This window comes from Varroa destructor, unplaced genomic scaffold, assembly GCF_002443255.2.
Source record: "Varroa destructor unplaced genomic scaffold, Vdes_3.0 BEIS01000001.1, whole genome shotgun sequence".
Taxonomy (NCBI): domain Eukaryota; kingdom Metazoa; phylum Arthropoda; class Arachnida; order Mesostigmata; family Varroidae; genus Varroa; species Varroa destructor.
Genome location: NW_019211454.1, coordinates 20,023,251 through 20,050,978, shown reverse-complemented (window position 1 = coordinate 20,050,978; position 27,728 = coordinate 20,023,251). Strand labels below are relative to the sequence as shown.

Sequence of the window (27,728 nt, the reverse complement as noted above, 5' to 3'; positions counted from 1 at the left end):
ATGTAATCAAAAACATAAGTTTTGTCAAACTACATTTAGGTATTCGAGACAATATTTAATCTGGTGTCGCTTTCACTAATAATTAAACCAACTGAAACATATTTAAGCCGCTTTCCAAATAATACACCCTAATGCCATTATTAATTCAATGAAACGCCTGAAGCCGTTAGGTTAAATCGATAAACCATAAGAAGACACGGCTAAAACGAGTTGACCTAAATACATACCCATTGCTCGAATAAATGCTGGGCAGTTACACACACCTCTCTACAGGCACGGATCTCCACAACTTTTTTCTGAACCATCTAAGTAAGACTTATGCAGAATACGGCAGAGACCTAATAAACTGTTAGTTAAGAATCTTGGAAAATCAAACGGTCCTGATTTCTCTTTTGGTCTTCCAAAGCACAGTTCTACTAACTTAACCGCAAGAAGAAGAATCCTCGTTAGTTTAAGGGAGAGCCCCACAAGCTATTCTCTGTACCCTACAAAGCTGGTACGCTTAGAGGGAGGCTTGCTTGAAATAACGAAAACTGAATGCCTAGACTGGGAACCTGAATGATATTGAATATTATCGGCACCAAGCAAAAGGGGGCATGTGTTTCGGACTACACAATAATAAACCTTAGCTAAAGTTCATTGCGGTAAGCCTTGTAAGTTTCAGCATTCTCCGGACGTTGAGACAACACTTTAGAAAGCGCGCACAATTTTAGTTACATATAGATGGCAGCCTTTGCACAAGATGCATTCCTATACATTAAATATAACAGCTGATTTGAAGGTGAGTTGCCAAAATCTTTGTCTAAGCTATTGGCTCATTGGTAAAAACGTGCCGGCAGGAGAGCAATATGACAAAATTTCCCTTTAGACAGTTTCACATGCAATAATTACAATCTTAATTGAAATTGCATGAAAAAGTATGATATGATCCTTAGTTATTAGTTTAAGCATAAAAATAGGTACAGGCACAGAAATGAACGATATTATAAAACTTCCGCTCTTCCAGGAGACAGGGAGAGTGTCTAGCCAGAGCGAAGTAGTTATTCTAGTAGAAATGTGTGGCAAATACTGCATCACTTTTATAAGACTGAACGCACGTATTTACTTGATAATGCATTGCCCTAAGCGAAAAAGTTGTACGAACTAATAAAATAGATGAACATTATATAGAATCATCCTTACTTAAAAGTGATCTAATCCGTAAAAAACGCAGAGAGGACTGTAGAACCTCTGCCAAACGATAGTGGCGTATGCTGTATGCGTTTAAATCAAATGGTCCTCTTTGTCCAGAATAGACTAAGAATGTTTCGCTAATACACACAATGCTCCATGTAGATACCGACAGATTTTTGCCACTGATGTGTTTAAAGCTTACTATAAAATATTAGAAATTAAGCGATTCTTTCCGTTCTAAAATATTTTTTCTTCTAAAAAGTCGATAAAATTTGTAAACACAGTTCGATGAGTGTTTAGGATGAAGATACCCTTTCAAGTGCTTAGTTGAACAAGGAATTGCACAATATAATTTTTTAATGGAAAATGTCCCCGAGATTTTCAGGCCTTTTGTATAAAACTTTAGGTCGTAAGTACAGACACCTGAAAAATATTCGGGCAATTCGAGCCTGCCTGAGGCTCTCAACCGATTACCTTTTGGCTTTTCACTTAAAAGCTTAGAAAAATTATTTGTATTGTTCTTTTTTACAATGGCTCCTTCAGTGACACTTACCTTTGCTGTTACAGCCCTGCGACAAAGATAATATTATTTAATCTGTTAAATTGTTTATGCTTCGCGAAAATGTCCGCCCAGTTATTAGTCTAACGCGCATTATATTTCGTTTAACATTTGTCATTGGGTCTCAATAATTACGTAACAAGATAAAAAGATTTCACACCGCGGTCCGAAGTACACGCGAGGTAAATGTGTATTACAGTGAATAGTTCTAACGATTAGGTAGCAGAAAGCGGTTGTTTAATACGTAAAAACGATAACTATCAGGTTACCTTACAAAGCAAGAATATCGTGATGCTCATGTGTCTGTCAGATTGCTACTGGTAATCTGTAGGCTAATGTAGATAGAGTCACAAAAGAGCATTTTTAGCTCGATTTAAATGTAACACGCGTTTGATTTAATCCATGGTATCTATTTTACTGGCTGTAGCTTCTCCAAACCCCGAACGACAACCGCAGTCCTCTAAGTAAGCGATTCCCTCTCAAAAGCTCTCTGGTATCTATATAAAGCTTCATTAAGCAGCTCATTAAAATTCGTCATAATCTCATCGCGAACGACAAGTCTACCGTGCTCTACGATCTCGATCATTGCTTTTGCATACTATGATGGTTTGTTAACGCTCCCTGGCAGTTAAAGAACTCGCGACAACACATACGTCCAGCATCCCTGGCCCGCTCTGCATAATGGTTGAGAGTGAGCAGGGGGCGCCACCGGCACAGGCGGTCCTTAAGATAAGGGGCGGAGCCTAGCGTTTTTTTCTTAGCGTTTGGGTAATGGTGCCATTAGGGGTTCTTTATGTGCCATAATACGCGTTATTGCCGGCGAGTCGAGCCACGACTCAAACTCTGGTGAGAATTAGTGGCAAAATCGGGCGAATAGCGATCGTTGCGGACTGCATGTGCGTTGTACAACAGACGGAATCAGCAACAGGAAACGATACGCGTTTTGGTATCGAAGTGCGCGACTTTTGTGTGAAAACTGCGAGTCTCCGCAGCGTTTGAACCTGATACGCGCGCCGAATTCCGGCGGCTTCCATAAGCTAAGACGATCAAGTAAAGCTCACTGCTTCAGCATTGACGCAGTGCAGCTCAGAGGTGAACATGCCGCATGCTTGGGGGTGCTCTAGACAACGCCGCGTACCTAGTACCGCACCGAGCGTCTCTCATGCGCTGCAACGATCCGCTGTGAGGCCTAGCGGACAAATGCCACAATTTTGAAACAGAGGTTGGCTAAATTTCAGCCACCACCTGCAACCGATATACGTATTAAAAGTGCCAATCTCAGCGTTTTTGACGTGAATCTCAAGCTAGATGCCGCTTTGCCTAGCTACGTGTAAATAGTGAGTTTATTATAAGCAATTGTATCAAGTACGTCGATTGTCATCATTTTTTGTGTAAGTGCTAAGGTGTGTTCGATTTTACAGTGTCTACGGAAAGAAAATATGCGTCTCGGAAATTTAGAAGGGCTTTTCACCATGATCTGTAATTCGTGAAGGAAAGCATCAGTGTTTAAAGCGGTCTATCTTACGTAGTACAAGTTTTTGAACGCAGGGGCCAAGAGTACTCGAAACGAAAAGCAAGCTACCCCGTGATGAATGCGTATTTTGAATCGACGGCCGCCCCACTCGGGTATTTCGGTAACCAGGGTGGCCAAGTGAGTTCATCTCCTACATCCCAGGGGGACCAATACCGCGGGTTTAATCTCCTTGTGCCTCCTTACGCCGCTGTAGGCGGTTCAGCAGTAAATGGCGTCGCGTCGAACCCGCACTCCAACCAGCCAAGTCAACCTGGTACTCCACAAAACAACGGTGTTTCCACGCGTCCGGACAGTTCCGAACGTCAATCACCGCCTTATGAAACGGACAAGAGCTCGTCGTATGATTACAAAGCCTCAACTGTATCGGCGACAGCTCAGTCGCCAGCACTTAACGTCAATTCAATAAACTCCACGCTCTCAGGAGGGCTAGATACACAGAAAAATTCATTTATAAAAGACATACGGCCAGATATCGCTGCTTTAGCAGGGTGTTACCAGACAGGCGGTGGAGGCCGACTCGGTAGCTTCGACTCTAACTGGGCGGGAGCGACCAGCGGTCAGGCTGGCTCGCCAGGTGCCACTAGCGTTGCCGCAGCGACAGCGAGTGCAGCGGCAGCAGCAGGACCCACTCCCAACTTCTATCCTTGGATGGCCATCGCTGGTTAGTTATTTAAAATACTTTGAAAGCTTTTAGTCATGCTGAGTTTTGTTCGAAGTGTTATATTGATTTTTTAAGGTTTGTGTCATCAGATCCTACTATCCTTTGTCACACGAAAGGTTCTACTTATAAAACTATTTTTATGCGGGGATTGTGTTTCTTTACGAAATGTTGTATAAAGTCTTTTAGCAAAATATTTATTATACTAATGCCATTATAACTAGGAAGAATTTAGTTCAGATCTGCACATTGGGAGCCTAGAAAGCTGACTGACATATGGCTCTCATACTGACTTCATTACATGAAGTCTTTGTTGTCTGAAGAACTTTCCATCTATTTAAAACGTAAGCCTTCATAAGACGGCATTATCTGCGCTAAAGACTTTTGTGCCCGTGTGTTAAGAACGAATTTGAATAGGGAGACCAGCTAACATAAGCTCGATCTCGAGTAATTCGTTTTGATTGAAGGCTCATATCCTAATATGATCATTGTCAGAAAATGATAAAGCTGTTGTGCGAAACTTAATTTATACGTTAACTTGCATGGTGATGCGCCATTAAAGCTCCTCTGCTTTTGTGTTCTTCACCAATGGTAGTAATCAGGCTCCTATTATTTCAAACTGTTATTCCATCTTTTAGAGTAACAGAATAGATACAGAGTTAATCGCTATTTTCAAAATATATAATATGTATCTACGGGTGTTTCTGTTTTAACGTACATATTTACTACTATACACCATTCAATGGTTTTAGACGGAAAAAAACGTTTTATCTAACATTGGTTTAAGCCTCTTAAAAGGCTACAAAAATGCTTATTGCGGTATATACCCTAGCATCGTCTCTTAGGTTTTGAATAGCAATCTGCTGTCCAGTAATTTAATACCAACAGGGCAACGCACTGGAGCTTTGCCAGTATTTAATGTACCATGGTTTCCAAATCCATATACTTGTAATATCAAGTGTTTCTTGATAATAATATGCAACCGATATCGCATAAGGCTGAACAGCCTTCGGAATATATATAATAAGGTGCGGCTCTACCACCTATATATAATATGTTATGCTTTGCACTAATTTCAATAAAAACATTTACCATTTTGGTTGCCAGCAACAATAAAATGCTCAGGTTAGCGTAGCAATCAAAAAAGTGTTTTTTCCTTGAAAAATCAAATTTACTTCGTGAAGTGCGGTGTACGTGAACGAGGTACTGACCTCTGTCTCGACGACACACTTTTGATTATAAATGAAAAAAATGCGTACTTTATTGTTATATTTCGATAGAACTACATTACCATAGCGCAAATGGTATAATTTTCAATTCTAGTACGACGGCATAGTAAATCATCTACTAGATGCTAACACAGTGACCTGCTCAGAAATTTTTACGCCATATCGATAATATTCAGGTTGTAAGTATTCTTCGCACTATGCACAGTATATTTGCACCGCGACGGGTCTAGCCAAACCTGTTAAATTCGATTTGACTGGGAGAGTGACCTTAATTTCAACATATTTAATTAATAATAGCGAAAAAGTGTTAGCCTGGTACGTTGTTTACTTTAGGAAAAAACAACCTTAAATGACACAGTAAAAAGGGGTGGAACCTCATTGCCTTTTGTGCAGCCTGATCTAGTCATGGCTGGCCGCATTAGCTAGAGGTAACATTTTAAGAAAATTAAAGCCATCTTAGATTGTGCGCGCTACCTTGCAGATAATTTTTTTGCTTTTATTGCTTCACAAAAGAGGAGACTCGAAAAATGCGAGAGATAAAAAATACAAACATTTTATTACCTCAACGATGGCGATGGCTGTTTCGAGCTCGTAAACCAACAAAGAGAACGTGAACGAGTGGCAACGCTTACAGAGTCTGCCCTGGCTTCTCGTCTCCTGCTACCGGCACTATAAGGATTCTGAGCGACTCATGGCCAACAACAAAAGCCAACATTACAGTCACAATATTATCCCATACCTGCTCATCTCTTCATTCGGCGTGCGTTAAAAGAGTGTGCGTTCTTGGCAAATTGAACAGTGGACAACTTCTGCCAATATTAGTAAATACGTGACGCGCAGATTAACATAAGCGGAGCCAATGGCTTTTCCGGGACCCGGCAAGAGAATGGCTTGTATATATTTTATTGTGACGTATTCTAAGTAAATATGAACTCAGACAACATGTGGTATGCAAACTAATCACCCAAGGCAAAGTTCTCGAACTTAGCATGCATCAACAAAAGCTATAATCCATTACCTTTAGTAAAGCTATGAAGTTTCGAAATCGGGTGAACAATAGGGATCGGTAAAAGACACTATAATTTCTATTTGGTACAAAAGCCCTTCTATATAAAGTCAGATTTAATATAGAACTGATACAGCAATAACTGTGACAAATTTAGGTTTTAGAGTCTTCTATAAATGCCACTAACGGATAGAGCCGTCCTATAATAGCGGGTAAGCAGAGTGTCAAGCACATGAGGCTACATTACATCTATCTAAATGAACTTGAATGAAGTTGCACTTGAGCTAGAGCTTTAGTTTCAATGGAATTCAATTTCGAGATGTGCTCTAATATGCTCGAACTTAGATAAATTAACTTTTATTATTGAAAGTACGCCATTATCTATGCACTAGAGTGAGGGGGATGTATGTTTAAGGATCGCCATGATAGATCCTACTGCATCACTCTGTAATGATTGAAATCGATGTATCACGATCTTTCATGTTATTAATTTCGAATAATATCTTGTACACAACCGGTGGAAGGCTGCTATCTTATCTAATCCGTTTCAGCCAGACTTCCCGATTCAAACAGCAGGGGATTTGCAGCTCCAATTCCATAGCTGAGAAAAAGATTATAATGGCTTCAGCGTGTCACTGTTCAGTGATTCTGAACTAGAAATATAAAAAATGTTATTAGTTAGTTCCTATTCGGGCCTAGTTGATAGCCAGCAGTTCACTGTACCTGCACTTTTGTTCCCTCTGACTGATAAAGCGAGCATATTCAAGCTACTGCGTTCACGACAGGCATTGGAACAGTTGAATCTGATCATCGCCAAAGAGTCCGCGTTGTCATCTAGCTGTGGCCGTCGGTCAGAGGTGGAGGGAAGCCCAGAGGGTGAACATGAATGTTGGGGTACCTTGTTCGTGGGAGAGACTCATGCGATTACCCTGGAGAGGAAGGCTCGAGGGGTTCACACGTATTCACTGGTATATCAGTGAGGATAGAATACCACTCAGTCGCTATAAATTGACCGTCTGCTTGGGCTGAAAAGAACTTAGATGGGTATTCTGCTTTTGCTCAGGAATGGCTCTGATATTCAGTTTCGTATTCAGTAACCTATAGCCAGTCAAAATAACTACCTTAGTTGCTTTCGTGCGCCTTTACTAAGAGTCAGTATTATAGTCATTTTTTTCTTTTTTGTTGAAATATTTGTTCCTGATTTTGAAAACCCTACATTGACTAGACGAGCAACGAAAATGCATTGCTACACACGAGATAAAAACAATATCACTATTCAGTTGCTTTGCGTCAAATAAGCGAACAGTCTGTGTACATCTCTAACCTCTTCATCTGCTTTGTGCCTGTTTGCGGGCCACATCCCCATTACATAATAAACATAAGCGTAAGAAACATAAGGGGCTTACCGCTGCGAAAACTGTAACTGAACAGTAGCAGTTTATTACCTTGCTCATATTGAACCTTAGCTAAGGACCACTGTGTCAATCGATTTTGTATTCAGACCAGTAATTAGCTTTTGTCATACTAAAGGCCCATAGCACATAGCGTTGTCGCGAAAAACCGCTTAATCGATTTTTCCGATCTGTTAATATCCCCTGCAGTCTGCTACGTTATCTCCCTAGGTAAGATTCCCTAAGAAAAAAATGCCAAAATTTTTATAAAATATGTACTTTTAGCGTAAAGTAAAAAAGAACACGGGTCCTCAGCTGTTGTGTGAATAAATTCAAAACCAGTTGTGTAGGCTAGTAGACACTTAGGCAGAAGATTATCGAAAGCCCTGAGCAGATTCAGGACACTCTACCTATGCGGAATTTTTCCTTTGAATGTTTTGGAATTGAATGATTTTGAAATTAGTTTGTTGTAAGTCTATTGTATAGAGCAAAGGAAGTTACATACAGTGTACATAAAAGTTTTTGACTAACTTATATATATCTATCATATGATTATATGTATATTAATTATAGGAGATTCATGCGTTAACGTGAAGCTGATTTAAGCGAGTTGTTTTTCGTAGTGGCACTAGAAAAATCTAATCTTTTTAATAGAAAAACGCAGATGCATGTCATCGAACGAGACTCGCTCTTCTTTTCGCAATCAAAAGATTATATCCATCTACTTGGTATGGCACATTTATCGTGTAAAAAAAGCTGATTGAAAATGGCAATATCGAGATTCTCGAAATGAAGTTGCTAAGGAAGAGCAGGCTCACTACCTGTTAGGTCCCGTCCTATGAACCCATTCATTGTTTATCTACAGAAAAGCAGCAGAAATTGAATTCCTATGCTTTTACAAGAGAGAACTCTTGTGTTGTAATACTTCGAAAACAAACCAACGGTGTGCTCTGAGGGTCAAGTCCAACGGTTACAATAGAGAGCGGCATCATATGAAAGCCACAGATAAAGAAGGCTTGAACTATAAGCTGCGAAAGCTTGGCAAATGAACGACAAATAACGAAAACGCTATCCAAAAAATCCGCTTTTAAAAGTGGACTAAACAAATTCATAAGTTCATTCGAAATTAAACACTTCAAGAAGAGGTTAAAGTAACTGCTTTGACAAAGATTGTGAATAAATTGCTCTGCAATCGAGGTCCTGCTCAATTGGGGATTCGAACAATTAGGGATGAGCTGTCTCGGTTCGTGAGGCAAGCAGCGAGAGGTAGTTTTTAGAGCCAATACATATGCGATCGAACATCTAACAAAATCATAATAGAAATAATAATACCGATATCCCTATAAGCATTACTTGAGCTTCACGAACATATTCGGATGGCATACCACCAAAATCTCGCGGCCCCATAGACCACAAATCCAGCAAAGTAGCTATCTTCCTCTACGAAGGGCGGACTCCTCTTGAAAAACGATATAAAAGCCGTAAAATAAAAGTGCTGCCGCCAGTGTGTGTGTGTGGATCTTGAACAAGCACACTTCCTGCTGGCCGCAGCTCAAAACCGCCTTCTCTGCCGACCCGCATAACGACGAAGATCCTCTGCGCTTTATACTATTCTTATTACTGCAACTATTATATTCTCTGCTCGCGGACGTATAACTGGCAGTAAGCCTGCAGCCCCCGAAACCAACCATTGGCGTAGTTTAGTGGTCGGCTGCTTGGTAACCTCGGACATGCTCCTCTCGTTGCTCTATCCTGCCATGAGGCTGAAGGGCCGTCCTACTCGATGCCGTTCCCCTGCTCGAAATGCGATTTAAGCTTTATTACGGTCGCAAGCTAATGTTATAGCTCCTATATAGCTCCTAGCTGGCTGCAGCCCTCTTCCCGCATAGGTTTTCTGGTGTAGCTATTGGCTGTTCCGGCACCATGTCTTACAGATATTCAGCTGCCGCTGTTTTTGTAATCGCATAGACTGTCGTAACAGCTTGATTTTTCGTTTTGTCTGCAAGCGTAGAGCTTAGTTGTTTCAATTACTATCAAGGTCTCCTCCGTTGCTATTATTATTAGTATAATTTTTAGATGTAATTCAATTTATTTAAATTCTTAACCTTATGTTGGTTAATGTCTAATTTAACCTTTGCGCCCGAATAAATAAAAGCTAAAAATTATTGTAAGAATGTTGTTATTGTTGATATTATATTGCAATTTCTTTTCATTCAACTCATGCAATTATGTGCTTACTATCTGAGTAAATATACAGAAAGATGTTGGTCAGAGGCAGGACTCAAACTTCAGATCCCTAATGATGCACCCTTCAGGCCTAAATGATGCGTCTTCACGCAAAAAATTATCGAAAAGTATATAGTTGATTTTCAAACATGTAACTGGTGTTTGATCGATATTGAAAGTCGATATTTTGATTATTCGTATTCGGGCGCAATTTGGGGTCCTGATCTTGTGAACCTATATTGGCGCTAATCAGAAATGTTAATTTTTAAGGCGGTAAAAAATAATGACGAAGAAGCTGAATAGAAGTACGAAACCTTTAAATATTCATGCCCCACGTTAAGTCATTGACGTGACGCCACTCATTTCTCTAAAATTCTATGTTTGTGACGTCCCACTGATAGGTGCAACCCAGCATTCAAGCCCATAAGCTTTGAGCTTGCGAATTGCTATGTTAACCCGATTTGATATTTAATCCTCATCGTCTTTGTATCTGTTATTTGCATAATTTAATTTATAGTGCTTTAAATTTTCTTCTTGCGCTTCCCATATTGTTTCTATTCTGCAGTAATAGTTATACTAAGATTTTTTACAGCTTCTGGGGAATTTTCCCCAAACGTTATTATGATCGTTATTTTGCTCTGCTCGAGAATTCCCAAAAACAATTCTCTTGTCGTATTGTTCGGCATACTTTCAAAGTTCAATAGATTTCTTCTGTCTTGGGTACAGCGGCAAAATTTGCAGAAAACGTGAAACTTAATTACGGACTCATTCGGTCACCGCGCAGCTTAAAAATAATGGACGCTTTTATCCTGGCTGGGCGAAACTAGGATACGAGTGATAAAATGTAAACACTATTTGTTAAACAGGACCCGATCGATAAAGAAGAAACGCCCCGTGCGTTTGCCAATGGTACACATTAGCATTTCTATTTGAAGTTAGCTGGCCTATGGCAGAAACAGATACTGAAAGTGCTGCAGGGGAGCCCAGGTTGACGAGCTTCATACGCGAACATACCGCCAGTTTTGTGCTATTTTGCCTGCTTTCAGGAGGAAAAGTTTAACCAGCTGCTCCTGGTAACTTATCGTCCAAATTGCAAGCCGATCAAACGATAATTTCATTATATGTACGATATGACGGATCCTTTAGGAAATTATAATATTGTCTAGTCTCGTTTGTAGTGCCGACAAGACCCGATAAGAATGATGATAACTCTTATTAGTAGTAGTGTTTACATCTTGTTTTTGTACCACCATGTACGTTGGCAATATTACATATTATATAACTGCCAAACAAATTGCTTTGATAGATGTTTGTATTTGGTTGAATATTATCAGCGGATGCTAAGTTCGATCGGTATAGATGATATAATAATTAGGTATCGTTAATATTGTTATGCTTGTTGTTGTAAGGTTGGAAAAAGCACAAAGTTGAGCACCTATGTAAAAATTACTTTACTTTTGTGCTTAAATAAATATATGCTTTAGAAAAATTAATCGGAACAGTCATTGTATCAGCAGCTGCACGAACTCCTTGGCAATAGTCTAGAAATGTATAAGAAATACAGCTGTTTACCATTGAAGTTAAAGCAGAAAAAGCTATTCTCTGGCGTCAATTGGTTAAATAGATCGCTTAATATATAAAATATAAATTGGCATCTAAAGTAAATTAGCTCCTAGAGTAAAAATTTCGCATCTACTTCTTCCTGGGTTTTTGCTTACTTGCGAATTACGCATGGAAGCTCAAAGGTGCGTCTCAAAAGTAGGTAGACCTCATAATTTTCCTTTTGTCTTCTACAATGTGAAGGCCTTATTTTAATAATGAATCATTTTGGGGGCAAAATTACACGACTCAGATAAACACCTTTATTTACAAAACGTGCTGATATTTTGATGCGAGTAAATGTTTAAAGTTTAGCTGTAGAACTTGGTAAAAAAACGAGAGATAAAACTTGACACATCCGACTTTTTATATTCAGAAAAACTGCTTATTTCCTTTACGACTCGTTTATTTTCGTAAAAGTTATAATTTGTAAAGTACTTTGTTTGTTTTTACGTCTGTATTGTATATCACGGCGTATTTACTAGGCTTGGCAATAACGCTATGTATCAAACTTACGTTTTGTGCTTCAAAGCGAAAATTAAAATTGCGCAGAGTTCCATTGGATAACGGATAAGTCAACTTTCAAGTTGAGCTTACTTAAAGACTTTTACTTACTTAAAGGCTTTTCCAAAACCTTTATATCGTTCGATAGATCTCCTGAAGCATAATTCTATTTTTATTTAAACATATTTTTTGTTCATTGTTAAGTAACAACGAAAATATCGGCCATGTTTTTATATTAGAAATCGTTATATCATACTGCCTAAGGTATAGAACAATGGCATATTATATTCTCATTTAGGGAAAGTGACTTTGAATAGCCAAGGAACTATACTCGATCTGTATGAGCTGAGGTTGCCGTATCCTTGATGCACAAAAGATTAAACGAACCTAACTGTTTCCTGGACTTAATCCGTTCTGGATGAATGTTACGTCTAGCTTTTGATATATATATATATATATAGTAGTGATTTTGTTCATCTTTGCTCGCCTATATGGAGACTATATAATTACATTGTTATACATTAACACTTCATACAAACACTACATTCTTTTAGTAAAAGAAGCGGCAGACCCTGTAACCCTTTAATGCCTTTTGGTCAAAAGAATAGGCGTTGGCGTAAATAGGTAAATTGTCGTCTGACAAGCACGTATCTTAGGATCATGAATAAGAGCAACAGTATGGGTTAGGAGCCTGAGACCGAGGTCGTTAACTTGCATATTTTCATACGGGTATGGCCCTGTCTGATTAACGGCCCTATAAAGTCAATATAAAAATCTAGATACAACATGCGAAATACGTTTTATGCAAGCCAACATCTATAATAACATAAGTTTAGTAAATAGTAAACCTTTATTAGCTAATATAGCTAACAATAAAGATATGCCCGCATTTATATATATATATATATATATATACACTTGGTCTTGTTTAAACAATTTAATCACTTTAGTGATGTTGGCCAACGGTTCGCGTCGCAAATGCCTAGTAGAGTGCTACTCTTCGCCTATAAATCTTACGGGCTTTGGTTTTAAAATGTAAAGGAAGAATATCATATGGTTAATAATGACCAGTTCATAAACTCTTAGTTTACATGGTCTTTTCTAAACGGCAAGCATATCTTTTTCTAACTGGAAGGCTTATTTTTTTAACTCCTCTTCGTGCTATCTGAACATAATTACGTAGATATAGTGTTTTTAGGAACAAAGCTTATGTTGGAAAACGTTGTGTTCATGTTAAAATTAGAGCTTAGATAATACTACCTAATATAGCATTATCTAAGCTCTAATTTTATAGAATACTACCTAAAATTGCAGTATCTGATTGCGCTAAAAACTTGCAATTTTGGCATTGAAACCTTTGGGACCATTTGATATAAACGGATGAAGCGCTCTCCATAGATCTTCCGTAGCCTCGAAATTGGTAACTCTAAGTAAATAATTTATTTTCTTGGTGCATGCATCAAGCCGTTTACTAGTCAGAAGACGTAATGTGGTCAAGTTTCATATATATATATATATATATATATATACAGTGCACAGGATATTGACCATCTTTGGATCTCTTTGGGCTGTTACCATGATTCGTATACAATATCCTACACCGTGTGCTGTAAGGATATCTTCTACCACCCCCCTATTTCTTACTCTCTTTTCTCCCCTCATAAAGCTCAGAGATGTTAGTGTCCCTTTACCTTTAGTCAGGACTACTACCACTGTGTTCTCCAGGCCCAGCAGGCCCGCTACCACACGCTCCTTAACAGCTCCCTTGTCGTCTTAGCCTAGTTCGGCTTACAGCATGTACTCCCACGCATATATTGCCCTATAAAGTCACATACAGGACAACAAGGGAAGTTCGAACCAACGTTGCTAATTTCATGTCTGCCTCTATCGTCCTATGGTTGATAATAGCTAGCAAGATTTCAAGGCTAACGGCCAAACACACAGAACGACAAAGCAGCTAGCTTTACACTTACATTAGAACTTATTTCTGTTGTCGAAAATTTTGCTTTGGATTCAATACTAACTACTCAACTTTGGGAACGGACAAGAACACGTACTTTCGTAATATTGCTCCACTCTTCTTTTAATTCTAACATAGTGTACCTTACTTTGTCTTTTGATATGGTAATATAGATTAGGTAGAAAGCTGTTACGGAAGAGATTTGTGCGTACTTTTATACTGCACGTTTACTCTTTTGTTTCGAAAATTTAGGCAAGTCCGTATCGAGCGTTTCTCACTTTAAGGGTAGTACTTTTCACTGGATATGACAGTTCCTTTTTTATTTGCGACAACTATCTTGCCGGCAGTAGTATTAATGCTATTGATGTCTTTTAATTGCTACGAAAAACATTTTTTTGCGACTATTCTCCGCCAGCGTTAAAAATGTCTGAGTATTATCCTATAGCTTAGTTCTTCCTAAATACAGATTTTGAGGGTTTATTTCTCATTTGTAGAACGGTCGCTTTGAAGGGCCAATTTAGAATTAAATAAACCTATGAGCCTATGTGACAGTGGAAACGGTATATTAGACAACAGTCATTTTTAATCTAAACAGTGTTGAAGAAATAAAATGAAAGATTTAATTCTAAAAAAGTTCATATTGCATGAAGGTATTGCTATCGTTGAGGTAAGATTTGCTCTACATTATCTTCTTCTATACGTCCCTTGGCAAAAGCAGGACTCCCCGACGATCGGCTCAACTACGACGACTAACCTGTACGAGACTCTGTCATGAATATTTTTTATTTGAAAATTAGTATCCCTGTTCATTTCATAATCCCTGTTCTTCGACCTTAGTTTTAGCATATAATATAAGAGCGTATATAAATGAACACTCATAAAAGTTTCACCGAAACCCCCAAGATACTCTTAATGAAAACATTATACGGTTCTACAGAGTTTTTAACAAATCCATCCCAAAGCATTCCCCCTTATTCCAATACCAGACATTTGCAAGCTATTCTATTGCATTTGGGTCTCTTCGTTACAACTTCTTACGGTAAGCAAAATGCAAGCGGAAGCGTATTCAATCCGGCTCTGTTGATGCTGAGAAGCTTTTTCTGAATGACTAATTTCATTAATGCACGAGTCCTTTCCGACTGAACTTATTAGAAACGTTTATCATTTAGTTAAAGATACCCTTGTTAGTCCCGAGCGACTTGAATAATTTACCTTTCTTATTTAAATAACATTATCTGCAATCTGCAGGTACAAAAGCTGGGTATACTATAGTCCTATGGTTTACGATTGAGAGCGGCCTATTTCAGTGAAAAAAATGATGCATGATGACAGCTCAATCTCAGTAACCTACAAACGCGGTGCATTTTGCAGGTCGAAAGTTATCGTTATGTTGAATTGTAATATCGCCTTAATAATTAGCTTCCCTTACTCTTCTAGAAGACAATAGATAATGCCGCTCTGTTTATCTCTAAGGCTAAACGGATTAGAAGTGCGTTAACAAATGCACATCGTATCTTTGGGTGTGTTTTGCAATAGCGATCATACTTCACCGATTTTATGTACCTTGGCGAAGTTGTTGTGTCTCTCTCGCGTAAGAGTAGAATATAGTAGTAGTAGCAGCAGCAGCAGCTTCACGTTGCTCCCAGAGGAATTCTGTAATAGCCCATTAGGTCACTCGATCTCCCCTGAGGTTTTACGTCACGGGAGGCGTTTCGAAATATAGGTTTCTGCCAGGGTACCTACGACCGAAGCACTCCTGCTCTTTTTTGTACCTGAATTTTCACCGCTACAATAAATCGTGAAATACTGCCTTGAGGAGAGTGAAAAAGTATCGATAATTTAAAAAGAATCTCAAAAATAATTGCAAAAATATGCCAAGCCGTAACACCCACGAATCCAAATACCGCCAGGATAGGTTCGCAGGTAGCTGTATGAAATCTCCAATTGGAGGCATACAATTGTACAGTGTTGCAAGTTAACGATGCTTCATCCTTGTCCTGCTAGAAGACTCCTTTTACATGTCACCACTACAGTTGGTGGTAACAAGATGGCTGCTATCTTCTGAAATATTTTGTCTAATTTATTTATGTGTAAATTTGGTGTAATTCCTGTAGAAAAGCAAAAATACAAGATGGTACTCAAGAAAATTTTACTTAATGGTTTCAAGTCGTTCAGCTGGCCGGCCTTACTGGGTTTCCACTAATAAGTGGCCCACTATCTGCTCTTACTACATTCCTTTAGTAATTTCCGATTCCTGCATAGAACATGATATATTTATTCACGAAGTAATGTTTGATAATGCGAGGTTCTTAAATAGGTACATGCAAAATCAAAAACAAGGCTTAAATAGGCATGTGCTTTATTGCGTTCATGGTGTGCAGTATCATAAAACTTTCTTTAGTTAAAATTTACACTCAGCGTTATCGAAGTACATAGAAGACTTACATTTGATTGAATACTGGCGCAGTGTTTGACAAACAGATGTGCGTGAATTTTTTTTTTCGTAAGAAAAATGGCTTGGGTTGCTATGCACAGCATCTAAAGTAGATTGTCGAACCGTTCAAATACATCCCAACAATACAGGTGATTATTCTATTTTTTTTTTTATGTGTTTTAATTATAGAAAGAACGAAGCAAAGCAGTGTTGACTTTAACGTATTTACTGATAGGCAACCATTTTGGTGTATCTAGAACAAGAGCCAATTGATAATTGGGTTTTTAAACTGAGTTTTATTTATCTACTTATATAAAAGTATCACAGATATGTAAATTTTATTAGCCAAAGTACAATACATCATAAATTAGTAGAGCCATTCATTGCAGTACCTACAGTTGGGCCGTTTATGTCAAAATTCAGACATGTATCAAATACAAAAGTGCTGACAGCGTAATATAAGATTTATGGTTCACAACCTGGTGACATGGGATGGATGGTCTGAAATCTTGGTGCTTAAACCTTGGTGCATTATAGCAACTAGCAAGTAGCTATTCTGCGTATACATCTGTTCTGAGCGTTGCCTGTGTTGTTTCTAGGGGGTAAACAAGCCGATCTCGCAGTGTTAGAAAACTATTCACAGTTGCCTATCGCAGTAGGCCGGCAAGCACGACTTTATTAAACACGGCACAAGTTACCAAAGACCCTGCTATAATCAGTGTTAATTTATTTTACCCATAAGAAATACAAATATAGCCTAATCCTGCTAATGATGTCTCTTTAAAGTTTTGGTAAGAATCCTTTGTAGAAATAAATTGCTAATTGTATTGTGTGGTAAAGCTCGTATAACTTGAATATAACGTTGTGTTGGCGTTCTCAGAGCCGTTTTAAAGCAAAATCGGTAATGTAAAATACGTTAGTGTTATAGGGAACATGTAGTCAACGCGTTCAAGACGACTTAGACCCATGTATAGAAACTAAGTCACTAGTAAGAAATTTCAACACAAAGCCAAGCACGTCGTTCGCGTTTTTCGCGCGAAATGAGGATTTACTACCGAGAGGGAAGCACGGCCTGAGCAGGAGGAAGCACGAGGGGTTCGTCGGTCGGTGTTTGTACACTGAACGGACCTCGCAGGAGGTGATGTTTGACAGTACTCGATAAAATGCTACTACACACTATAGATAGAATGGAACAAACGTCTGTAAGCAAGCAGTCGATTTCAGCAGTAACAGTAGCAGAACGAATAACGAACCCCTCCTGTGAGAGGCTATTTCTTACTCCGATTCCTTGGCGTTCACTGCCATTTCTTTACGAGGATTCCAGTTATCCTAGAAGTTTCACGCCATCATTCAGCTAAATGTTGACCGTACTGCTTAAAAACACTTTGGCTACACGCGTGTGTATATATGTGGAACTTCTCTACTGGATGCATTTAAAACTCATTTAGCACTATACAATATTTTTCAGTTTTTGTCGCTCAGCCTACTAGGCGATCAAAATACATTTTTCTAACGATGAGGAACAAAAAACTAGGCATACAAATCGAAAAACCCCTAGCCTATACTAAAAAAATCCGTTCATTGACATTGTCCTTCGAGCTCAGCTAAGAAGACATGGCAATCGATTTCAGATAAAAGAATCAAAAGCCGCAGCTCTAGAAACCTTGGCATTCAAAGCAAGATTTTCCGTCAGTGCTGGACCTCGTATTTTCATGTTTTTTGCTGACATTATACACCTCTCAAATGTTCCGCTCGATTCGACAGAATTGCTCTAGAATTGTAAAAACGTTTTTTGGTGTTTTCAAAAACGTTCTTTAAGCAATACATTAAAAGTTCAATACCAATTCCGAGTTTGAAGTTGTTAGCTTGAACTTTTAATTTAGTTTTGGGAATAATTCTCATACACTGATATCACTTGACATCGCTTCCTCTGCCAATAAGCAAGTTCAATACGCGAATTGTCGTAAGTTCGTTATTCGGTTCTCATAACCCAGGTTTGTGTCTATTTTCGTCTTTGCTCAGGTTTGCATTGTTCCATCAGAGAAGGCACAGAAGAAGATGGATTTCCCTATAAATGATCTGTTTGTAAATTTGTGAAGGGGAGACCCTATAGAGAGGAGAGCGTCTCTGTGCATTTGGCCAGCTCAGTGTGGCATTCACAAGGTGCGTAAATGTCATAGCTGACCATACTACAAAATTACGAAAGCGTCCGCACACCCCCTAATAGAATGAAACTGATCTTTTTTTGAAAATTATAAATGTCAAAGACCCCTTTTAGGTAAAGCTAGATTTTTTAGCATAAATCCGATAGATAAGGAGAAATGTACATTGTAATTAAAACAGACAAATCCTGCATATAGTTAAAAGCTTTAATTAGAACAGCGGATATGTCTTAAGCGTAATACTATGGGATGATAGTTATAAATAAAGAATACGGAAAGGCGAAGGAAGACCATAGATAACGTCAAAGTATTTTATCGAGGTTCACTTGAAGCAACAGCTGGCTCGTTTTCTTACCAGTTATGCCTGTCTCAAAGCTACTATATCAAGGGCAAACTGAGAACAAAATATAGTCTATAGAACTCATTACATCGTGATTCTTTATGGGCTAGATATAGAGCTAGATAGGCCATAGGGTGAAAAGGAGCTATGTGGATTATAGCACCTCGACCATTGAAACCTTATGTCGTCGATGCTAACTTCACAGGAGAAATGGAAAGGAGAGAGTGGCCTCAGAGTATAACTACATACGCATACATAACAGAGGATATATATGCGTATGTATGTCAAGCTAAGCCAAAATATCATCTATTCGCACTTGTACCAACCATTGTTGTGTTCGACAAGGTGTCCCATTTAATTGTTTTTGAAAGATGTTTGGACGACTGTATTCGTAAGACGTATCGTTCACACCTAATAATTTTTTTTGTCTAAATATGCACCGCATTGCGGATAATCACAATGATAGGATAGAATATACGATGGATAATTATTTATAGCGAAATTACAGACTTCAGTGCGCTTAGGTTGGTTTTGGACAAACACGGCTACTGTTTCTCACCACATCTCAAATGAGATTAAACTAGCAGACATGTTAATGTTTGAGCCAATTAAAATCTAGCTTCACATTGTGCAGAACTTCATATAGACCTATGTATGATAAAGAGATTATGATCTTTGACCTGATAGATAGGCAGTGTACGGTCATAAAATGAGTTCTTTTGAACTATAATAACAGTATTCTTTCAAAAGAGAATCATTCTTCTTTTAGGCTTGCTAAATGGCTGGCTTCCTCGCATCAGGTCGCTGCTAATCCTGTACGTACTGTTCCGCTTCTGGCGCACATCATATTCTCTTGTGCGTCTATGTAAGTCAAAGGTATAAGTGTTTTCAACAAACATTTCTTCAAAAATACAATTTTGCCCACATAATAGAAAAGTCTTAAAGCATTTGGCGAGTGTTGGCCTAAACACCCCCCCCCGCACCTTATACATCATACAAGACGATAAAACGCATTTTAAGATAGTTCCTGGAAATTTCCTGGGACGGGGGCTCAGAAGTAGCATCCATTCTACGCAAGGTATAGTCTAACCTCTTTGTTTCTCGAAGCTTATATATATATATATATATATATATATATAGGCTGATAGGCTGCATCTAAATGCAGTTGCCTAAATAAGAGTGTTTGTGTGTGCCGAGAGGAGTACGTTTCGGGTCATGTTTATGGCGTGTGACTGGGATTTGCATTAGTGGCTTTGATTCACGGCCTAATCCGCTCGCAAGTGATTCTCTATAATACCTTCTCTAAGCTCGTGAAGACATCCTTAGCAGTAGCTATGGGTAAAGCAGTATTTCTGATCGTAGACTCCTTGAAGTTACGCTCAAACGTGTCAGACACACAAGGTCCAGCGGATCTACACTTTGGACGCATCGAAAGTCTCAGCAGCTCAGATTCAAAAGAGCGAAAACTTAGGATATGCAAAAAGTGGACAGCTATTAATATTAGAGCATATCCAACTATCCTGGTACTTTTGCTTCGAAAGCAGCTAATACTTCCTACATCAACAAGCTACACGTCGTTTGATTCGGAATTCTCAAACCGTTTCTATATAATCCCTGTTATGGACCGTCTACTTCGCCTCGTTCTGCACATAATGATAAACAAAATGTATATATATGAATTTTGTTTACCGTTATGTACAGAAATCTCGTTTGCAACACAGGCGGCTCGCTAGTGTGAGCTCTGCCATTGATTCAGATGATTGTTTATGACGTTTACTCAAAATACATGGTATAAAACTTCCCCACTTCTGCTAGCGAACCCAGACTCTGTTTCGTTTCATTCATCCAATTATACTATTTATTCTTTGTAGAACCTAATACATAGGTTAAAAGCGGTGGTACGATAACTCAGAACATTCCGGTATGTTACAATAGGTTCTTCTTCGTCACAATCATTACGCAATTAATGCCTCTTCTTCTCATCTCTTTCATCTCATTGCCGAAGGAATATTGTTAACTGGTTGGCCAACTTAGAATACAGAATATCATTAATATAAAATGTTTTGTTTTGTTTTCTTTTCATCTGCCTTGTACAACTGTCTTTTTCGCCATATCTAGTCTCTACTTTTGTTCGCTTGTTTCTCTTAATATTTTTTTTATTAGTTCTGACAGTTGCCCTTATACAGTTCTACGAGTCTCTTGCGCTACGAAAAGTTCGTCGTTGTGCGAAGTTTCTTTGTTTGTCGGGTCGAAAGCGACCCGTTCAGGTGGTTGGATTGTGCTGATTTCTGAATCGCTAGAGATTCATCCTGGGAAAATTCGTGCGCAGGATGAGGCCGATTGGCCAAGTACTTTTCCCGCTAGAGGCAAATGTTTGCTTCCACTCAGAAAGCGTAATGTCCGTTTGGTTGGTCGTAAACTGACGGCATTAGCTTTATTCTCATGTTCCGTGTATGAAGATAGTGCCGTGCCTACGAACACCAGGGTGGCCGTCAGCGTCGTCCGCGTTGATATATCAACAGTGTGAAAACCGTATTTTTTCGTAGAACAGGTGCTCAATGTGCGTTGCGTAGAAAACTATTATATGTTGTGGAAAAAACTATTAGGTTACAGCTCTTAAGCAATATACAGATGCTATTTAATGTTGACTCTATTATAAATATATGCTTAATTAAATGGACAAATATATGCCTCTGTGAAAATTGTGTTGCATAAACAAGTGTGTTCAATTTATGTTACGTAAATAAATATGGTCAACATGTATTAACTATGTTTAGACTATACTGTGAGAGAAACTATTAGGTTACAGCCATTAAGAAATAGCTGGCCGCTATTCGACTTTACCTCTATTACAAATATAATTAGCCTTTTACGTCTACACAGATAAAGTAAAATATGTTTAATAGCAATACAGGCGTGAGGCAAAGTCTATGGCTAGCCACTTTATCTGTGCCGCCATTGTTGTAACCATATGGCCGCCGTATGGCCGTTACCATAAATCTAAGATTGTATCGGTTTACCTATAGAAAAATAGCGGAAAAGTGCGTAAAGAGGTGCTTTTCGAGTAATTTTTGAGCCGTGCAAATAAAAATCGTGAAGCTTGCTAATCTCCCAAACACAGGATCAATAGGTTTACCGGCTCTATCAGTCGCGACGTCCATTATAGGTTGGCCAGAGGCTATCTAATGTCTCATAGAACTCGCGTCACAGTGCGTTCTATTAGCATTAGTATTCGAAACAGCATCGATCAGTGAGCACTAAAAAAGCTCCTATAGTCGTTCCAAAAAGCAACAGTTTACGTTAGGCTGGATATAGTATTAAAGAGTAAAATTAGTTGAGTCGACGAAAAAACAGGCACAAGACCAATTGTGCAGATCCGCCGCGATACTTTCTGGACAGCCATATACGTATTATCCGCATTTCCATATAAAATTTCTCGATTTGTGGTTTGTTAAGATAAATTGACAATGGGGTATGCTCGCCTACCAGTTCCCTTTTTAGAACATCACTAGCCCTATAGCCACATGAACTTAGAAGGAAAAGATAAGTGGGTTGAAGCCTACATTGCATATACCTTTGCTCAATCCAGGAAGTAACATGAGGCATGGCGATGAGGTCTGACATTGTCATCAAATAACCAAGCTGCGCGCTTTTGATTGCCGTATTAACGTTCCATAAAACTTTCGAGGAACTCGAGACGGCGGGCTACATTTATCATCTCACTTTCGGCAAGCATACCTTTAATGTCGATATCAGTTACTGCCATCATTTACGTGCGAACCTTCCTAACGCTGTCACCGAACTCGATTTTTTTCCGGGCTGCGTTTTGTGTATTTGGGCTATAATTCTGCCCTACGTTACATGTGAAATACTAATTTTGGCCAATGGAGCTTTGCTCCGCAAAAAGCTTCCACAAGTGCGGTAATGCGTGCTTGTCGTTAAGGTCGTGGCATCCTTCCTCGTCTTCAACACTTGAATCTCTGTTATTGAAACATTCGCACCATCTACGTATTATACTTTTGCTTAAGGCCTCCTTGCCTAGTGTCTTAACCAAGCTTTGATAATAATCTCCACAGCGCTGTGGCCTTCAAGAAACGAACATTTGACTACTAAGCGTTGATCTTCAAGACTAAAATAGGTTTCTATTGTTCTTTCTTCTGATCTTATTTTCTCTACAGTAAACTCAACCGGTTTTCGGTCAGGAGTTTCATTCAGTTAATTCAATTTTAAGGTCTGCCGGATTCGCTTGTAACGGCCGAATACAATATATCTAAACAGTATTTAAACAGTAAAAAGATGTAATTATAAGGCTGCGCCTTAGTTCCTATAGAAGAGGTCCTACTACCTAGCACGCACTAAGCTACGGGAAGAGACCTGAATACCCTTATTCTGAAAAAAATGTGTGTGATACACCAGTTGGGGCTACCGGATGCCTTTTTGACATTCTTAGGGAATATCAAGGAATTTTGTTAGTATAACGACTTCGTCAATCATGTCAATGCAGTTGTACCATCCAGTTTCGTAACGTTAGCAAGTCTAGCCAGCTTAGACCAAGGCGTAAGGATGTAGAGTGGGAACGGTACTGAACTGACAAGCGGTACTGGAGGCAGAGTTCAAAGAAGCCCTACATGACGAATACTCACGAAGAACGGGTCATTTCATACCTATTGTCTGAGGGCTCTGGCTTTGCTAAGCAACAAATACATCAAATGTTAGCTTTCCGAATTTACTCTTTCGAGATCCTTTAGGAAAACTTACGAACAAGTTTAAACTTTCGGCTCATAACTTCGCAACAGCTAGTAGCTTAATAAATACAGGCACGGTAAACTAAGTACGATATCCATCAGACTGATGATTATTGAAAGGCGCATGTTGCTATTTCTCAATGCTATGTGAAAGGGAACCAGAGTTATAGCTACCAAAATCAAAAATCCTTGTGGTAAAGAAAACTTGAATTGCACAGGAGTAAAAACATGATAATACTATCTCATTGACCGGGCCAGACAAGTGAACCCTTTTAACGAACCTTCAATTGCACTTTTGCTTGGCGTTACCACTGTCCAACCGGGATCTTCTTGGAAAGTTGAGCTCAAGTTTAGCCCTCGAAAATTAGTCGTAACTAAAATCGTTAAAAAAAAATCGCGAATTCGAAAATAGTTTCCCTATATTTAACCCTCTACTCTGATATATTTAATTGTTTCCCGATATATATATATTTACCGACATAGACAATCCTATTATAAATATTTGACAAGCACACATTTCACAGTTATAATCCACTTTCGACCCGATTTAGCTATGTACCGATATGTATTACTATTATGGGTTTTCAATTAAAGTAGATATAGTAGGGACTTTGCAATAAGTTGATTTTAAACGATCAGTTCATCCACTTAATTTGAAAGAACCAGGGTTAAGAAGCCTGTCTTTCCATCGATATCCCAAGAACAATCTAGTTCAAAAGTTGTGCCTCAAAGCTCGATTGAAAATGTTTTTCTAGTTCAAGTTACAGAGCATGGATGAAATAAAAAAAAAAAATGCTATAAAAGGATAACCAAGATCCGCTCATGTTTGCCAATAAACACCCACGTTGATTAACTTAACCGTCCACATATCGCACATAACCTATCATTTTTTTTATTTTTCTAATTTAGCCTAAATCGTTCGGGTTTGAATCCGAGTTTCATACTCAAACAAAGCGCAGTTATTCTACCACCCTAATGCAATACCTCCTCCGTTTACTTGCTCTCATTCAAATACTCCTTACACTTCCCTTACTCACTCTGTTATCAGTAGCAGATGTTTAGTGTCCCGTTAATTAGTTCATGCTTCTATTGCGATCAAGCCGTCGCTGTGGGATCGTTGGCCTTTTAAAGACATTTCGGTATTCAGTTTGGAGCTGACCTTAAGTTTCAAAGTCCCTGGTGGCGTTAGGCCCCTTAGAAACTAGCTAATGCCAAAATATCAATATATTCCAGCAATTCTCAAGTGCGCTTTAGAGGAAACGTTACATTTGGCCACATGAGAAAAACAATTATCTGTCTACGTTGAAAATTCAATTGCGTGCCTACCCTCAAGCGTAGAGCTCAAGAAACGTAGCAATTTTTACACTTATATGCTTTATAAATTCTCCGCCGTTATTGGGAAGATTGCGTAAAAAAGTTATTGATCAGGAAATTTATATAGGAATCAACAGTGAAGTTTATATCTCCTAGTGCAAAAGTAGCTGTTCCAGATACTTTTCTGGTCACTTTTGCAGGCCCTTTCCAAACATTATAAAAGGCGTACGTCGAACAAGCCCTCCGAAAGAATATTACGAATTAAAGCTCTTTGTAATTTACACAAATACTGCACTAACCCGCTAAAAACGATTGCGCAAGTCAGCGTAGGCAAAAATCCTTTGCGATCCCCTATGGTCATCAGTGGGACCGATAGTTCTATGCAATGAATATCCCGCTTTGGTCAGCATAGTTGTTTTCCTTACCACCCCTTACTATTATTTCTACTAACATTTGAAGTAGCACGGTAACTGCCAGCAGAAGTGACAGTGAGAGCTTCTTGGCTTCGCTGTTGGCCACCGGCCATTGCAGTTGCCGGCCTCGCCGTTGTAGAAGCAACAGCCACAGTCACACGAGCACAAACAACAGCATAAAAGTAGGACCACCGAAAGGACGATTGAACTGGTGAGCGTAGACCAGATGGAATGGCTGATGTTCTAGCTGCTTTTCATACGGCTGTCTCTCGTGTCCATGAGGCCCAAAAGCAGACCGAACAGCAGCGGCGCAATGATTGTGTACGGAATGGGTAGTCTTCATAGTTATTCTTCGTTGCTGTTCTTTCGATGGGCGGTTGTAGCCAATCCGATGATGCTGCGGCTGGCTCAGCGGCGCATGCTGTATAAGCCGGGTCTCTCACTGCTGCTGCTGGCGCTGCTCTAAGCAACATGATTTACAGCAGCCGCGGCGGCACCAGCAGCAACAGCGTAGCGGGAACAACATCGACCGAGGGGCCCCTGAAAGACATCGTGACTGCTACTTGCTCTTGCAGAGACCACCGCCACCACCACCACCGCCACCACCACCACCACTACTATTACCAGCCCTTCAAAGGTTACGTCTCGATGATTATACTATTACTTTTTCAAGAACTGAAATCAACAGCACCAACTTACACAGGCCGTTGTTTATTCTTATTCTACTATCCAAAATCGCAGGCTCACTGATTGTTCCTTTGGGCAAATTTTTCTATTATCAGAAGTTTTTGAAAATTTACCTAGATCGAAGCCAGCCTGACTTGCAAACGGACCGTCAACAAACAGTTAGCAAATGTAAGCTGTTATTGACAGGTGTGATTAAGTAGAGAATTCGCTCGTAAACTACGTCGTATTTCTCAAAATACATAGTTTTTTTCTTTTTTTGTAAATCTGCAGATCTCACTCGAAAATGAATAACAACTGAAGTCTGATCCTTGCATTGCCAAGGATACACGACAAAGTGTGAAATCAATCCATGAGACAGAAACAAATGTCTCAACGGTACTTAAACAGTACTGAATTTTGGTTCTCCCTCATTGCCCGCTGCGCTGCCAATGTGCCCTCTGCAGCCTTCAGCATAGTCGATGTACAAATAGTTGTCTCTGGAACGTTGTGATGCCAATATACGTCCACTTATATTTCGAAATACGTTATGTACATTGAGTATGTCAATCAATAGGTAGAAATAGCGGAGACGCGACGCGCAAAGCTCAGATCTCGATAGTCTATGGCATTTTGGAGTGCTCCATTGCGCTCGAAAAGTTTTTCTTCGGACTGTTGGATTACCCTTACGGGCTGGTAGGTGCACATTAGACAGTGCGTTTGAAACGGATTGAAAATGACCAGTTCCAAGGAATTATAGTCAGAAATGTACATGAAATAATCACCGTTTTGTGACAAGTTCTTAACTTTACGCATGAACCATTGACTACCTGAAAATCTACTTTTAAATACGATTATCATATGTGTTATTTGTATATATATGTTTAGGGTACTATTGAGACAAGTAAGGTAAACAGAGGAACGGAATGCGGAAATTTCTTTTGTGTGAAAGTATTCTGATGTAATACTGCTGTTCCTGTTCTTGGCAATGGACAAAACTTTCTGTAGGTTTCTGAAAATAGCCAACCATACTCAAATTATCTCGCCTATTCTCTTACGATTATTATTACTATTATAGATACATTTTTGGTGGCCCAATTGATCATTTCTAAGATATCAGATAGGCAAATTCGACGCCATGACCTTAAGCGATTCCTGTTGATGACTGGCACAGTCGTGTTTGAAACACGTAGAAGTTTGTTCGAAACAACAGATAAATATTATCTATTACTGGATGAATTTTGTAAGCGGAATACTTGCAGTAAAAAGAGGAACAGCTGACGCTAGGTAGCAGTTAGCGCACGTATGTTTCAAAAATAATAAATCACACACTCATACTCAACAAACAATCTATCCAACCGTTTCTGAATCTTTTATCCGCACATACGAATATGTGTGCACCTTGTATGTGGGTATACCGTTCTCATCTACACAAAATTCCGCTTAATAGATCCCGCGCTAAATGCACGCGTGTGCTCTTGTTTACAACTGGATACGGAAAGCGTTTTGTATAGGCAATGTACATGTATATATCAAAGTTTACGGGTCTCACGTCGTTTCACCGCAGTTTGTATAGAAGTTAGATTGCAAAAATAGAATTTGGATCTTGGCTAGAACAAAAGTCGATGAAGGTCTTATCAGGTAATTGGACGAAGCCTGCAGACGTAAAGCAATTTACTCGTGTAGTAAGGAACAAAAGGATCTTTAATTTTACGTTTCATTTGGCTACAACGGATTCACGGAAAGTTTGTTAGGCTAAAAAGCGTGCAACATTTCAAGGTCGTAACAAGCTTTTATAGGTAGCATTATACTCTCAAA

The 27,728-nt window shown here is 39.1% G+C and overlaps 1 protein-coding gene across 2 annotated transcripts in view; it reads left to right on the top strand.

Annotated features, from left to right (window-relative positions):
* Window positions 1–2,529: 2,529 nt before the first annotated feature.
* Window positions 2,530–27,728, top strand: part of LOC111251227 (uncharacterized) — a 45,566-nt gene continuing 20,367 nt past the window's right edge. Inside the window, exons 1-2 of one of the 2 annotated variants that reach the window (XM_022807628.2) lie at window positions 2,530–3,069; window positions 3,154–3,927. In XM_022807628.2, coding sequence (XP_022663363.1) covers window positions 3,321–3,927 — 607 coding nt within the window. In that variant the 5' untranslated portion in view covers window positions 2,530–3,069; window positions 3,154–3,320. Of the gene's footprint in view, window positions 3,928–27,728 lie in introns of both variants that reach the window. The other variant, XM_022807621.2, reaches the window with a different exon arrangement.